The sequence below is a fragment of the Venturia canescens genome, chromosome 8, assembly GCF_019457755.1.
Source record: "Venturia canescens isolate UGA chromosome 8, ASM1945775v1, whole genome shotgun sequence".
Lineage (NCBI taxonomy): Eukaryota > Metazoa > Arthropoda > Insecta > Hymenoptera > Ichneumonidae > Venturia > Venturia canescens.
The window spans coordinates 4393690-4410510 of record NC_057428.1 but is presented as its reverse complement, the minus strand read 5'-3'; the positions used below and the strand labels follow the sequence as shown (position 1 = coordinate 4410510).

Here is a 16821-nt window from a genome sequence, read left to right as displayed (position 1 = left end):
TCTACACGCGTAGAAATAATCAAAGTATTAGTTTGATTTTCACGCTGTCCAAATTTTCCCCAAAAAGAATTGAGAGCGAGTTTGGCAAGCGAACGAAGACCCGGGTTGAAATCTATAGCATTTGCATCAAGCACGACTCCTTCTGCATTTTTATAATCGTCGATGTATTGTTGCATCGCTTCAGGATTCCCAACACAATTCGTTGGTGCTCCGCTGGCTTCTTGTTTGATTTTTAGGAAAGTATTTATATAATCTGCAAAAAGACCTCCGCTTCGAGTTAGAGGGTCGTAGCGTGTAATTTCGTACTGCCAAATTTCGTCTACGTGTAATACAGTATAGCCTAGTGAGATCGCTTTCCTCAATTCATCGACAACCCATGTACCGTTGAAAGCACGGTCTTCTGGATTTTCATGCTCGCAATTCCCATTTGTATCTAAATTCAGACAGCATGATTTACATAAAGCAAATAACAATTTTCCATGAGCTCGAAACGGTAAAACCGGAAAATACAAATCACGAGGGGGTAAAACGGTACACTTGACCAGGCCCTCAACACGCTCTAAAGAATTATTTTGGCCAATGAGAACGCGACACTCCTCACCGACGTACACTTTAGGATGACCTATTGGAAATTTTCCAGTTTTACATACCCATGGATATAATGAGCATACATCTACATATTTTATTTTTTCACTTTCTTTTACTTCGTACATATTTACAAAATTTTCCGTTCTTCCTCCAAAAAATGCTTCACGCGGCTCAAGCGGTTCTGAAATCACCATAGGGTGATTTTTCACAAATTCAGCCATTTCATCATTATTTTTCAACATAGCATCATATTCGCATTCCCATATTTCTGTTAGTAAAAATCCCTGCTCTTTAATTCGTGCTGATATCGTAACAGTACGCTCGTATCGCTGATCCATTGTATCATCACAACGCATTCGTTTGTCTCTATTTATACGAAAGCAACGTTTACATCCATGCCAATAACAACCATGGAATTGCAAGACGTGACGAATATTGTTCTCCTCGTAATATCCGTCTACTGGAGGTAAGCCCAGGGGTAAACGCTGCTCTCGTGTGCGACCAGCGTGTGTGATAATAATACCTTTTTCTCGCTCAAGCCATACGAGCCACGAAACAGCTTTACGAGATTGTTTATCAGCCCATCGATAACCTCCAGGGGGTAATAGTGCAATTTTATCCGCTGGTAGGAAGTTTTTGCGATATACTAATGAACATGCTGATGCTATTGTACAACTTTCAGCAAACGGGCAAACTTTACCGCACTGGATAAATAATTTACGAAAAGCTAAGCATGCTCGACGTAGCACTGATACATCATCGCGACAATATCGCAAAAATTCCTCAGCAAAATTAAAAATATATCCAGAGTCACTCGTTTCTTGGTACCATGCCATGAACCGCTTACGTTCCGCAGTAAACATTTTGTCAGGAGAATAAAAGTGCAGAGCTGGTAACGATCCGATATAATTTTGATTTTCTGGAGTGTTGAACAGATGAGGAAATGTACCTTTTGTCACAATATCATCAAATCCGAATGCTTTCGGTAGCGCACTGAGAGACATTGGCAAATAATTCAAACTATCGAGAAAACAGATTTTTCCTACTCTCATGGAAATTATTTTTGTTCCTCTCATTATCAGTGTAGGCATTTGAGTTTTTTGATCTTCAATGAGATAACGGAGTATGAATTGACCGTCAAATCCTCGAGCGTTATGAGCTATGCAAATTATTTTCTCGAATTTTGAATTAATAGCCAATTTCACAAGATTTCCTACTGGGTCGTCGGGAAATACAAATTCTCTCTGGCCACAAACTTCGCATTCATTTTCTATGATTTCATCGCTTAAACACGAGAGGCAAACACGTTGAGCTACACAGAGATTTGGTTCATGAACACGAGAAGAATTATCTCCTCGTAAACGTGTATGCTGTTGCGTTTCGAAATCATAGAAAATAAATTGCAACACTAAATTTTTTCGTTCCGTTGATTCTTTCCGTTCAAATGATTTAATTTTCAACGGAGCAATATAACAATTATGCGATGTGGGGCGTACGCGTTTGCATGTTTTACAAAACGACACTCCACATTCGTGAGGTGTTTTGCACCAGCTTTTAATAAGTCTAGAACAAGAGCGACAAATTTTCAACATTTCGCAAACGCTAGATTCTTGCTTATTTTTACATCCTCGGACTTTACGAGCTCTAGCTTTTTTATGCAACTCGAAACACTGTACTCCAAAAAATGAACGATTGCAGTCATTACACTGGGTGAGTGGCTCGCCATTACCCCTACATTCTACTGATTTACAGCGTGAGCATTCTTTGGAGCACCGATGTTCGATCGCACGAGTATATCCGGTGTTGCATAATGCACAAAATCCTCGACTTCCGAGAGCTCCGACTAGATTTAAAATCGGTTGAAAATGTCGGGAACGCTCGTAATAAATTATGAACAAAGTATGCTTTATTCGACCGAACTCTGAAATAACATTTTCTCTTCCATCAAACAACGCGGGGGTACGTTTTCCGAACGAAAGAAATTCGTAAACTACGATGGCAACACCTTCGCGAATAAAATATTTTTGAAACAATTTTATTTCGCGTAGCCCGCATCCGCGCGGTGGAATTTGGATGTGAGCTTTTTGCACTAGTTTTAATGCCTCAGAGCGCTGATATTCTCGTCGGGAATCGCGTATTTTTTGCCAATTTTTATGTAATTCTCCTGTACGCAATTCTCCTCGATCAGCGTAAGCATATGCAGTGACAAGTGATCGAGGTAAACATAAATTATCGCGATTATCTATATGTAGAATTGAGCGTTTAGCTACCTCTTCGTGAGAGAGAGGAGTGCCCCCACGACCGCCGCCCTGAACGCCGCGAACGATACACATTTTTATTTCTAACGAGTCATCAACTATTCTAAACTCACGGGCGCTTTGTGAAATATCGTTGATCAATTTCCAAATATCATCGAGCGAGAAGTCGCGTACTGGACGAAAGGATAGCCACGCAGCTCCTTGAGAAAACCCTGGTGAATTGATTTCCAATCCAGCGTAATCGTGAGGTTCGCATGATTCCGTGAGATGAGTCATTACATCTCGCATTGCCCCCTGAATCCAAGAAAACTGATACGTGTTTTCTGGAGGTTTCTTTAGTTTCAACACAATTTCGCGTCCTCGTGTCTTGAAACGACGGAAGTAGCGTGCCCTCTCGCTAATGATTTGGAAACGATGCCCAGGAGGTAAAATATTTCCCCATTTTTCTTCTTCTCCTCCTCCTCCTCCACCGATTTGGTATGCTGAAAATGAAAAACAAGGAAATTAGTATCGTCATCATGTAAAATCAAATAAATAGTAAAACATGCGGAAAAAAAAAGTTACGATTACTAACAAAAAATTCTCTACTCCGTCTCATCATCTTCAGATGTTTCCAATCTCTCTAGGAGCCATTCAGCATTGAAAAGACGCCTATCGACTTCCCGAAAAAACGCGTCCTCGTGTAAATTTTCATTCTCCCCGGAAAAATACCCTGGATTTTTTTTTTTTTCAATTGTCGTTATATAGATCGGATTATACAATGGACCACGCAATTAACAAGATAGTTGTATTTTACAAAAAATTTTTTTTTTGGTTCTCACCTGAATCTGCTTCAGAAGATTCAGAAGCGTCAGAAACTTGTTCCTCGTCGTCGTCTTCCCACGCAATTCGTGCCAATTCATCATCAGTCTCTTCATTATCGTGAACAGATTCTTCTTCTTCTTCTTCTTCTTCTTCTTCTTCTTCCTCGCTACTGCTACTACTGCTGCTACTGTCGCTGCTAGATTCGCTGGTTTCAAAATTGAGACGGCGAACTCCAGATGTTCTAGCGATTCCTGAAGGTCCTGCAACTGCCTCATCCCCTATTTCATCGTTATCAAAACGATACGATGGACCCGTTATCCTGATGTCCGAGGGGTTTATCACGTTCGGGGCACGTGTATCGATCCAACAATCGGTTTTCGGGCGACCTTCGACACCCGGATTATCATCCATATCATGGTCATCGGAATCAGTGCGTCCTTCTTCATTAAAATTGTAACGCTCCTCTTCGCTACATAGTTCCTGGTATCGACGCACTGTACACACGATCATTTTTTGAAAATTCAAATTTCATACACTCTCACTCACTCGTATTCCCACACTCACTCTCGCTATCAGAAATTCTTTGATACTTACCCCTCTCGGCAAATATCCCGGCTAACTCGGGGTCATCACCCCATCCTCGACGACGTATCACCCTGACGACTGAATCGATCAGAGGAGTCGCATGAAAATACCCCGTCCTCCATCCGTATATAAGATCTCGTTTGGATAAATCTAATAAAACGCCACGAATTTTTCGAAGCACTACACTTGAAGGTAAATGATACATCATTTCCTTCTGTTTCGCCTCCGTCCATCTTGAGGCTAAACGCGGTACACGTCGCACCAAAAACTTGAACAATTCACCCAACAAATATCGCGGAATAACTCGAGACATTTTAATCGAACGAACTCTTTGAACGTCAGAAATCGAATGAAAGATTTTCAAAGGAGTTCTTCGGTATTTTAATAGATTGAAAAATTCCACTCGTTGCATCTCGATATGATACCAACGAGGTATAGGAAAAAGAGAGGGGTAGAGTGAAAAAATAATTCGCAGGGGTTCATATTCACCGAAGAATATCACGTGAATATAAGGATAAAATGCTGATCGAGTTCCGCTCACACTATTTGAACTTAAATCGAAATACAAAAAGTAAAAAATTTCCATCACACTCCCGCGCATTCTATCGAGCCTAATGCGGAGTAGAACGGATGTGAAGGATCAAGTTCGGTTATCAAAGTTGCCTGGTGTGCACAGAGATTCTGCATATTTCACTAAAAACGTGGTAAACCGGCAGGTCGATATTTTTGTATTCATTTTTTTCTCTTTCGAGGAAAATAACGTTGACGTTGCATTTTTGCACGTGCGCTCGAAAAAAATTCAGGAGACTTCTGTCTCCAGGTGCGAGCATGTGAGTAGGTATGAGAATGTGTATATATGAATATATGAGAGTATATATAACAGATATATGTATATATTACCACAAAAACGGAGGCGGTGTTTGACCTCGAAAAATAATTATGAAAATACAATTTTTTTATCCAATCATATAGTGATTGAGACGGTGAGAGGTGGGGGAAAATATATAAATCGGAATTTTTTTCCGATCTGCTATCATTATTTCAAGTGTCTATAAACCTGAAGCATCGAAGAAATGGAGTATACCGGAACAATGACGGAGGTGCAACGTGTTTCATCATCGTCATCTCAACTCGTGATGGGAGTTGTTTACGGAATGAATAATTCATTCGGAAAAATAATTGCATCGGGTTTTGAGCTTTCTCCTAAAACCGGAATTCTTACGCCAACCATCAAATTATTGACAAATTCTTTCATCGGAGTAACTCTCAATATCGAGGGATGGCAAAGTTTTAAATCGGACTACGATCGAATTTCGCATTATTTTGGAGGGCCACGCTGGGACGCTGAAAGAATGCTTGGAACAAAAATCGTTCATGGATCGCATTGCACTGTTTTTACCTCCTGCTTTCAACAATCAGCAGTCTGCTTCAGCAACACTAGTATGCCAGCAATTGGAGAGGTTCCCACCGGAGTTCGACAGTGCAATATTATCCTACAGGGATCGACCTTCAGGAAGTTGAAAGAAGTCAGCAAGTGCATCGACGCTCATGTACAAAAACTTGAGCGTGAGAGTGCAGCAGTAAATATGTGTGTGACCATCATAATCTCCACCACCCATGATCTCCACATTGCAAGCGGCGGGCAGCAGGATGTAATGCGAATCCTTGAGACAGAAGACTACTTGGGAAAAATAATGGAAGAAACTCGGCAAAAAATGGGTGAACAATACCCTGATTTCGTACGAAATTCGATGGAAGCAGTGATTTCCGAAATCACTACACTATTCCGTTTTGAAATTTGTCATCTCGTAACAGTCTACGAGGAAAAATCACATTAAATTTTTCGGAAAATAATTTGTAGTAGTTAGGTTTAATCAATAAGCGTTCAATAATAAATTACGTTATAACTATAAACATAAAACTCTTTAAAAAATCATTATACGAACAAATAAATCTCTTCGAATAAATCTCATCAAATAAAAACGCGAGTAAAAAAAAGATAGCGGCAAGCACTCTAGTTTCGGTACCATCCTGGGAACATATTAAGACATCAAACTGCAGATTCAGCATTGGAATGGAGTGGGGGCAGGTGTTCAGCCCTTTCATTCGGATAATTTTTACCTCATTAACAGTCCAGTGTTTGAAGTGATCAAATCGAGTTGAAAACGTGAGACACAATGCGTAAGTGAAAAAATTAAAACAGAACTCGCGAATTTGTATAGTGTTTGTGTATGTGTAAGTGCGGAAAATAAGTGACGTGATTTTTAATCAAGTTTTTTTTTTCCAGCGCTTCGATATGAGGATTATGTCTCTCCATCCGATCCCTGGCCAATACCAGATATTTGGGTAGAGGTGACGGATGGAGAAAGACGGGTATATTTAATTTATGACGACGTCACCCCCGAGCTTCTGACTACACCGGAGAAAAAAATTGTGCCGAGTTATCGGCGAGGGGCCACTGATTTTGAAACTCGTCAAATAGCAGCTCGTTCGCGAGCACTTTCAAAACGAAGGAAGGCGAAGAAGACCAGCAGGAAAAGAACATCGGAGCCTTCCGCTTGGACAGACATAATTTTCAAAAAATCAAAAATTATGCAGGATGCTGAAAAACAGTAAGTTTTTATTTGTAGTTTTAATTATTTACGAATTTAAAATTTTTAGTAATGCGTTTTATAAATGTTTCAGGGAGGAAACGAGGAAGAAATTAAAATGGAGGCTCATACCCGTTGATCTCGATTCTCCGCGCCCTCCGAACATTCAGCAGTTGGAAAATGAGCTCAAGAGAGTGGCTCTCTTGGAGAGTGATGAAGAAGAAGAATTAGACCCGTAAGTATAAGTTTTTTGAAAAAATGGAAATCTTATTCGAAAAAAGTATATTTTTAAAAAATTTGTTTTCTGTTCTCTGTTTCAGGAGAAAGAAGAAGCGAATCGAAGCAAAATAAATTTCTGTGAAATTAAAATTAAACAAAAAAATAAAGTAAAAAAGTCTTGAATCTACACGAGTTTTCGGAAAAATTTTTCTTTTACCATAATCATCATCACCATCATTATCATCATCGTCATTATCATCATCATCATCAATATCATCAATATCATCATCATCATCCTAATTAATAAGGTAAAAACATAAAAAGTAGATAACATACAGGTATGGTACTTCTCACACTATCCCCTCTCCTTCCCCCTCGCACCTGACCACCAAGCTATTTACCTGTGGAGAGGGAAAAAATAGCTTGGAGTGGGTGGGTGTTGTGGTGGGGGAAGGAGTGGGGATAGGAGTGGGGGGCGCCATACCTGTATGTAGTCTACTCCTGAGCATTTCGAAAACCCCATTGAATTTACTTTCGGTATGTCCTCCCAAACTCAATGTGAATTGAAAGGGTGTACAAATGTAGCCGTAATAAGATGTTCATGGTGTACAAAGTCCTTGTGTTTCAAACATTTTTTCGAAGAATATCATTACTGTTAAAATTATGATCAATAAATGAATGTAGGAATGACAATTGAGATGGAAGTACGAAGTGTTTTTCTTTTTTTGTATTGTCCCCCTGCGTCGAGGCTATTTGCCTATTACAGGGTCGGCCCGGGTCAGTAGCCTGTCCCCCCTGGGGGTCTGGTCCGGATCAGTAAACAGGCCCCCATGCGGCCGCACCCGACTTTCCCCCTCTGTAGCGCATTTGCCATGGCACTCGATTCCATGGGCACAGGGAAATTGCGGAAAACCTGTGCCACTACAGCTCGGCCCTGGGCTTTCTTCACGGTATCGGAGCTACGTCGCGCCTTGTCGCGGGAATGTAAATATGAACTACAGTCATATACATGTGTCACACAGGTACAGGTACCTGTGTGTAACCCATACATACGTCTGGAGCTACGTCACGTTCATATCTCGCGAAAAGTCTACGAGACCGGGAATCGAACCGAGGGCCTCCTGATGCTCTGGTTAGGAGGCAAGCACGCTAACCACTAGACCAGAGCGCCCGGTTGAGATGAAAGTACGAAGTGAAACTTATTATTCCTATCAAGAGACGCGGTAGCAGCTCGACGCCAAGTATTGAAAGGAAAAACTGCATATGAAAATTCTATCGTCTGTGCTAAATGATATGGGTGGCTTAATATGACATCACCAAAAAAAACAGATTTTTTTTTGTTTTTCGGATATCTCTCAAGCATTAGCCTGAGCGAGCTGGCTTTTTTAAGAATACTTGGCTACAAGCCGCTATAGCGGTTCTTGATATGAATAAGAATATGGCAAGGCTTGAGTCAGCTTTGTTTGCATTCCGACTCTCGATATTTGAGTTTTATTTTGTTTTCGTAAATCGTTCAAAATAGAAACTTATATAAATAGAACGAAAACTAACACTTCTCACGTAAAGCATGTCAAAGTATTCGATTCTCTATACGATTATGATGTCAGCCAAAGAACATGTGAAATAAATATTATTTAACATATAAGTCGATACGCAATGATAATGGAACCATATGGATTGAATGTAAACATTTCGATGCGCAAAGTGAAAATCAAGATTTTAGGATTGGTTTACCCCCTTAATTTTTTTGATCCGAGAAAAACCAAAAAACACGTCGATTTTTTTTGCTCTGCAAAATGGCGTTTGTTTTATTAAAATCGGATTGTAAGTTTTTATTATACGAAAAAATTCTGAATATTCGGGGGTGGTTCACCCTTTTGCAATAAGGGTGCATAAGAAGTTGGACATGTCATATGTGTTATTTGACATGCCGAACATTTTGTAATTGGTTTCGTTTCGATCGGTTGAGTTCTTCTATATGAAACACTCTACCAGACGCAAAACATGCCCAACTTTGAGAGTTGATTTCACCCCTTAAAAATAACTTTCGGCCGATAAAAAAAAATACGTGTCTCTTATTTTTGGATGGATTATAACATAGAAAAAAATTATCAAAATCGGAGGCGGACACTAAAGTACCTTTCCTTGTCAGTGCGTTGATATTACATAGAAATTTATGGGTCTGATCAAAACTACTGACCTCTTTTTTTATTTTGTGTACCGGTTTCTTTGGTAAAAGGCGAGAGAAAGAGATTGAGAGAGAAAGAGAAAGAAAGAGAGAGAGAGAGAGACAGAGAGAAAGTGCTTTTTGAAATGCCGAAAAAGGATAATTTACAAGATCGTCATCCAGGCTCAGCGCTAATTGTGTCGTTTTTATTCTTTTCATCACATAGAATTTTGTTAAATACAGCCATTAATCATGATTGGTACCGACGTATTTTTTCATTATTAGTGATGATAAAATATTTTTTTCGTTTTTAACGCTACCCTTGATTTTTCAGAGGATTTTGATGACAACACCTCTCTCGCAAAATGGAGCTCCCTAGATTTACTGAATGAAAAAGACGACGCGATTTCTCCGGCTATTTCTACTAAGGACAATCAAGGTTAATAATTTTTATCACTCACTTCCGATTTCTCAGTATGCTATTAGCCTTATTAGAATCATTTAAAATAGGAATAGAAAATCCAGCAGAAGCCGGTATAGATTTTTTAAATTTAACACTCCATTGATACATACCTCAAAGTCTTGATCGATGACTATTTTCAATTTCTTAATGACGGAATCAAATAAAGCAATTTGAACCAGGTCAATAATTGGTTTGATTATGATCAATTCATTACATCATTGAATCTAAAAAGTAGTGGGAATATACTGAATTAATCATATCTGAATTTCCTTGCTTCGAATGGGAAAACTAAACAGGGGACAGCATATTTTCGCCCTCGTATCTGCAAAGGGTAGCGAGTGAAAGGAGCAGCAAGAGATTATATGTCAAATCTTCAGCCAGCCTGGACATATCCTGTCCTGCATCGCCTCAATATTCGCCAACACATCAGCCGTGTAGAACTACGGTACTGCTTATCGCCATACACGCTGGAAGTGTTTTAGGTATTAAATCTACAATCCATAATATTAATTCTCAACATGATGCGAATTAAAGATACATTGTTACATAAACCATGAGCAATATTGAACGAATTATCATTCAATATTGTAACGGGACAGCCCTCCCCCCTGGCACGATTTCTTGTTTCACAGAAGTATGTCAGAGGGTTACGGACGGAGCGCTCTCCCGTCAGTGAAGCACCGCCCGTACGACAATAAGGCTCCCAACCTTTCTTTAATTCTCCTCCTTATTTCTGCCAAAATTGTTCGAAAACTAAAGAAATAATGGAGCATTACCCCTCGTTATACGAGGTTCAAACACGTCAATCATCGAGGCATTGCACTCTGCCCGGTCAGATGTTGACAAAACGTTTATCCGTACAATACATGTACGGTGACGCACTACCAAGGCATTGCACTTCGCCTGGCATCGTCACGATATTACGTCACGAATCTGCACAGACACCTCTCCGATGTGAGAGAGGAGAATCCTAAGTTCCGATATTGGGGAAATTCACCATCTCCCGAATATCGAAACATTACAATATATAAGTTAAGTAATGAGGTCTAGCTAAGAGATATTAGGAGTAAAAACAGAAATATCCAACTGAATCCACAGGTATTAGTAATATTTAATGCTCAAATACTGAAAATGAAACTTTTTTCAAAACCTTGTCAGTAGGCCCTGTTTTATGGTATGAGAGCACACGACCAAAATTTTTGTCTCATAGAAATACGGCCAAAACGTATTAAATTGATAGATTCGATTATTCTGAACTGGAAAATATTAATATCAGAAATTTGAAATTGACCGAATTAAAAGAATGTCAATCACTTTTACCGAACTCTATGATCAAGAGACTCGGTAGAGTCTCGGGATAAGTACATTGACAGCCCTGTCGTCTGCTGGCCTGAGGCTCTCGCCGAGACTATACTTTCTCTGAATAAAACGATTCGCGGTGGTGGGGGTAAAATTCGCTTGTGATTTTCGTAAATTACGAAACTCATGAGTTATGTATGGCTTTGAAAATTGAACTTTAAGCTAATTAAGAAGTTCTCTGTCGAATGAGCCCAAAATCAGCATGATCAGTGTCGTAATTTCTGAGAAAAAACTTTGCACGGGCTTAAGATTATGCAAAAGTTACTAACACAATCAGGCTTTGACGCATCTATATACGCGTACTCCAACCGCTACAAACATAGGCCCCTTGGCCCCCATGATCACCAATCCCTGGTGAGAGAAATTTTGCTGCAACCAATGAAGGGTGAGAGAATTTTTGGGCCAATGACATTCAATAAAAAGAGCAAGGAAGTTTAGCGGAAAGCTGAGGAGCTCGAGAGCTCGAAATCACTCGAAAGTCACCAGCCGAAGTTTCATGTCGTGTTGACGTTTGGGGTTATGATGTTAGGAAGTGCGTGCGGGAAATTAAAAATAATTTTCGCGTCATCTAACAAAGTGTATACTAATATTTATTTTGTTAAAACTTGTGGTATACTAAACCGGTTTAAAAGCGGCCGCGTAAATGTAGACTGTGATCTGTGTGTGAAATGAAAAATATTAAAAAATGCGCGATGCTTATGTCAACAAAACTTTTCAAGATATCATTATTTCGTTCGATTGGAAATACGTGTCAACTGAGATAATCTTTCAATTAAACCAGAGTGCGCGGAATATTGTCAAGTGTAAATATATCGCCGGTTGCGTGATTATATATCATGTGTATTAATGTAGGTTATATATGCGAGTTCCCTTTGATAGCTGTGTCGTAACGAACCGGCCGGGGTTTGACGTTACGAAGTGCGGGACAAATGTAACAAACGTTCGGAAAAGTAGTGAATAATATAAATAAGGCAAATCAGTTTATCAAAAATAGGTCTGAAAGTTGTAAGGAAAAATGTTTGTCAACCTATAACGTTAAATTTTCTTTTTCCGATCTGAAATATTATGGTTGATAATTAATAAATCAAGAACACACGGAACTGTTAGTGTATAATGTGAGAGACTCCAATCGAATAAATGATTTCTAATTGATTTCTTGTGTCATCATTATTTTTGAATATTCCCATATCATGCTTCCTATTGAGTTTGGCTCTGCTCTTTCCGATCCTTGTTTTGACTCCATTGGTTTGCAGCGGATCGATACATATTATTAATTCGTTGCCTGAGATGTGTCCTCTGATTTTCTACTACTTCTTCATGCTGATTGTGGTAACGTGATTCAAGAGGTTTCCAACTATAATCATCAATTGCACATTTTGTACAACAGATTCTCAAAACAGTTTCTGGTCTGGATATAAGTGCAGTTATTCTTTTTCCACCTGGTCTGTCGAGTAATAAATTTTGAAACATGTTCCAAAAAGTCTTTGGATGCTTTTTTTGCTGATAATATGAAAAGTTGAATCTTCGCAATGCAGTAGACAAACACAAATTTTGACAACAATACTTATGAAATGACGTGTATGTTGAGTATTCCTATTCTGCAAACTGCAAATGTGGAATTATTAGTAAAAACATTCATTACGATAAGCCTACAGTTGCTCAGTTTTGTATACGATTAAGTATAATGCCTGCCAACATCATGGAAACTTACAGAATTTCTGAATACTATATGCGCTATGTCATTTTAATGTAACATCATGACTTTTAACAACTTTTCACTATAATACTATAGATTTAGATCATTGAAATACAGCAAAAATTTGCAAACTGTTGCGTGAAGGATCTGGTGTTGGTGGGGAGAAAATAAATGACACAATGCGTAGCGGGATAAAAGTGTAAAAAAGGTTTTATTGCTCGTAGAGTGACGTGGACAGTATGCCCACTATTGAAAATACACCCGAACCGATGCAGATTACCCGAGTGAGAAGAGCCGGTCAACGTCGAACGAGGCTCGTTCGACGAAGCTACGAGGAGCGCTCGAAGCGTGCTTTCGCGTGCCCGATAGTTATCGTGAGAAATACCCGCAATCAATGAGAGAAAAGTCCGAATGAGTAGTCCAATTTGTTCCCGTGAATGTCCTGAAGATATTGAGCTAAGTATTTTTGGTGAAACACCGTAATTACCGGAGAGATTTAGCCGAAAGTTAAACTGAACGGAGAAGCACGTCAGCACGCTGAACGACCGGATCTAGACTAGTCAATCAATATGGAGATCGATGAAGACGCGCCGTGGGCATGCGCCACACGTCGCGTCGACCGCACCCGAGTTGCTTGCCCAGTACGTGCTGACCCCCCGCGAGAGCGTGAGAACTAGAGCACGAAAAGCCCATTGTCTCACGTTTCCCGAATTCCCGAGCCCGCGAGCTAGCGACGCCCGAGGTGGGGCGAGCACTCGAGCCCGAGAGCGCTCGCCAGCACCGAAGCCTCGCTAATTCCCGAACACAAACTATAAAATTTATATACTGTTGTTCACTTCATATTTATATTACGGTGAGAGTCCAAAAGTAAAATGATTGGCAAATCATTTTACTTTTGGACTCTCACCGTAATATAAATGATTGGCAAATCATTTTACTTTTGGACTCTCACCGTAATATAAATATGAAGTGAACAATTCATTACAAAGGTCCTCAGATGCTCATTTATGGATGGATTTGAAATTGCTGTCTTCCAAACTCATTACGCAGATACATTGAATCACAGCAGATACCTACGAACTTTGAAATTTCTGTGTATAAGTATATGTGCTAAGTATCACCCCCTATCTTTGATTATGGTAATATGCAATGAAACTCGATTCAGCAAGTTTTAAAGTGTTTCTTTTCATATTGAAGTTTGTATGACTGCGGTATGGAGCGAATACCTTCAAACTTTCATATTTTTGTGTCGCAGCATGTGTGCCAATCATTTCAATTTTATACTCCAACCGTAACATGTAATCTCAAAAATTCATCACAAATGTCTTCAGCTTCTCTAAATTCCTAAATTTTCCTTTTTCTATTCTATTCTGAGTTTTTAAATTTCTAAATTCATTTTTAAATTCTCCTGAAATTGTTTTTCTCCAAAACCAATGCACAGGTACCTTAAACGTCTTTGAATTCCGTTGGTCTGTTGAATTAAGTACGCTCAGTCTTTTTGCTTCATTGAGTTCTCACATGATAAATGTTTCCGGGTGCCTTTTTTCTGCAACTATCATACTGAAAATAATTGGATCTCAGCAGCCACTTGCAAACTTTGGAAATATATTTCATCGGGGCACGTTTTGGATGACACGAAAATGCAATTCAGAATGCAAAAATGATTCAGAATGCAAAAACGACATTCAAAAATGGCCCATTCTGTTGGATTTGTTGTGTCTTGAATTTGATCTATCTTTCCTCTTTTCCTTTCTGTTTTCTAACGTTATAAGCCGAAAATCATATCTCGGCCCGCAACACGCACTGCTCCATGCTCTTGAGTTTCCAATGGACAAAACATATTAGAAGACAAGGGGAAAATCACCAAAGTCCAAGAACAGACCTGTGACGAAATATTTTCGGTACAATTTTGACGAAAAATAGGTCTTTTTTCGTGCAAACCAAAGTTACAAGCCGAAAAGCATATCACGGCCTACAACCCGCTTTCCACCGTGCTCTTGCGTTCCCAATAAGCATAACATATTAGAGTACTAGGAAAAAAATCCCCAAAGTCCAAGAATGAACGTGTGACGAAATATTTCTAGAACAATTTTGACGAAAAATAGGTCTTTTTTCGTGAAAACCAACCTTGTAATCCGAAAATCATGAATAATTCATAGAAATTTAAACTAAAATGATATAGTCATCTGAACATAAATAAGGAATTTTTAAGAAAAAAGGCTTGATATCAAACCATAAACTTCCCCTAGGAAAAAAAAGGTTGGGACAAGTACATTCATGATCCCTTGTTTGCTGATAATTATATACATCCATAAAAAAAATATGAAAAATTTTTTTTTTTAATTGTAAAAAAAATTACTTTATAATAAAAAATACAGAATAATTCGAAAAAAATTTTACAAATCTTGAAAAAACATTATATTAAAAGAAAACTAATCTGTACCTATTTTTTAAAGTGTCAAAAGAATCAAATAACAAGTAAAACATAAAAAACCGAAACATCACGCTTGAAATAATTTTGCAAACCAATGCCTCATTCTTCTTATTTTATTCGAACAGCTAAATCAATTTAAAAAACTTCCATCTAATTTACGTGCAAGTATTTTCTAATCAATTGAAAACAGTCACCATTTGAGTTACGTGCAGCATTAAAATTTATGATATCAATCGAAGGACAAGTAATTTATGAGTACCTCCAAATTTCAACATTATGGAATTGTTCTTAGAATCTTTTAAATAAAAAAAATCACATGCAAGCTAGCCATTTCTTACTCTATGGTGGCAGAGACTTATAAGAAAATCGATTTTCTTCAGGCTTTCAGGAGCTTCTGATATTATTCACAATATTCGACGTCGATTGGATCGATACAAATTATGTTTAAATATGAGTTAAATATGAGTCCGGCCCATCACTTTCCATTATAATTTTTTATTCAAATAAAAATCAGGGCTTTTCTAGAACTGATGGAGCACAAATATTCATGCAGAGGGAATTTAGAGACTCATCATCAAGTAATTTTCCCTTAATTGCACTAATTTAATAAGAATGGAAACGAATTGTCCTGCCATATATAAGGGATGTTTATGCTCATCGATAAATAAAAAACATTTTCCCCATTAAATATGTTCAAGCTTCCAAAATAACTCCCCAGTTTGTACTGCAATGACGGCAATTTTTATTTCTGACTTCTTCCAGCGAACGAATTTCATTCAACATAACTAACCTATACTATTATTAAGAACATTAAACTAATACTAAGTCGCATTTCAATAAATTTTTAACCGGATTCTGCCCTTCAATTTCGTTATTTTATGATTGATTTTTATTTGTATGAATAGTGATGGGCCGGACAAGTACTTTTAACTCATATTTAAACATAATTTGTATCGATCCAATCGACGTCGAATATTGTGAATAATATCAGAAGCTCCTGAAAGCCTGAAGAAAATCGATTTTCTTATAAGTCTCTGCCACCATAGAGTAAGAAATGGCTAGCTTGCATGTGATTTTTTTTATTTAAAAGCTTCTAAGAACAATTCCATAATGTTGAAATTTGGAGTTACTCATAAATTACTTGTCCTTCGATTGATATCATAAATTTTAATGCTGCACGTAACTCAAATGGTGACTGTTTTCAATTGATTAGAAAATACTTGCACGTGAATTAGATGGAAGTTTTTTAAATTGATTTAGCTGTTCGAATAAAATAAGAAGAATGAGGCATCGGTTTGCAAAATTATTTCAAGCGTGATGTTTCTTTTTTTTTATGTTTTACTTGTTACTTGTCTTTTGACACTTTAAAAAATAGGTACAGATTAGTCTTTTTTTAATATAATGTTTTTTCAAGATTTGTAAAATTTGTTTCGAATTATTCTGTATTTTTTTTTATAAAGTATTTTTTTTACAATTTAAAAAAAAAATTTCATATTTTTTTTATGGATTAGTATCCTTCTGATTTTCGAACTATAGTTGAATGATAGTTCTGAAATACCAAAAACATGTTTTTCAGATGTCACCGGGCAGTTGGAAAGTTAACACTTTAAAAAATAATTACAGATTTGTATTTTTTTTTAATGTAATGTTTTTTCAG

At 38.0% G+C, this 16821-nt stretch overlaps 2 protein-coding genes across 9 annotated transcripts in view; both read left to right on the top strand.

Annotated features, from left to right (window-relative positions):
• Positions 1–16821, top strand: part of rdgB (retinal degeneration B) — a 1063172-nt gene that overhangs the window by 486222 nt on the left and 560129 nt on the right. For all 8 annotated transcript variants that reach the window (XM_043425624.1, XM_043425622.1, XM_043425620.1 and 5 more), the window contains exons 7-8: positions 9547–9651; positions 9972–10157. In XM_043425624.1, the coding sequence (XP_043281559.1) occupies positions 9547–9651; positions 9972–10157 (291 nt within the window). The remainder of the gene's footprint in view (positions 1–9546; positions 9652–9971; positions 10158–16821) is intronic.
• LOC122414394 (uncharacterized) lies at positions 6110–7232 on the top strand. The gene is made up of 4 exons (XM_043425632.1): positions 6110–6416; positions 6523–6847; positions 6921–7061; positions 7147–7232. Exons 1-4 carry the CDS (start codon positions 6413–6415, stop codon positions 7175–7177), a joined length of 501 nt encoding a protein of 166 aa, XP_043281567.1. The 5' UTR covers positions 6110–6412; the 3' UTR covers positions 7178–7232.

Bases quoted from the DNA above. Each gene is read 5' to 3' on its own strand.
- LOC122414394 (XM_043425632.1), top strand. The intron at 6,848-6,920 runs GTAAGTTTTTAT...TAAATGTTTCAG, and splicing joins ATGCAGGATGCTGAAAAACA to GGAGGAAACGAGGAAGAAAT. The intron at 7,062-7,146 runs GTAAGTATAAGT...TCTCTGTTTCAG, and splicing joins GAAGAAGAAGAATTAGACCC to GAGAAAGAAGAAGCGAATCG.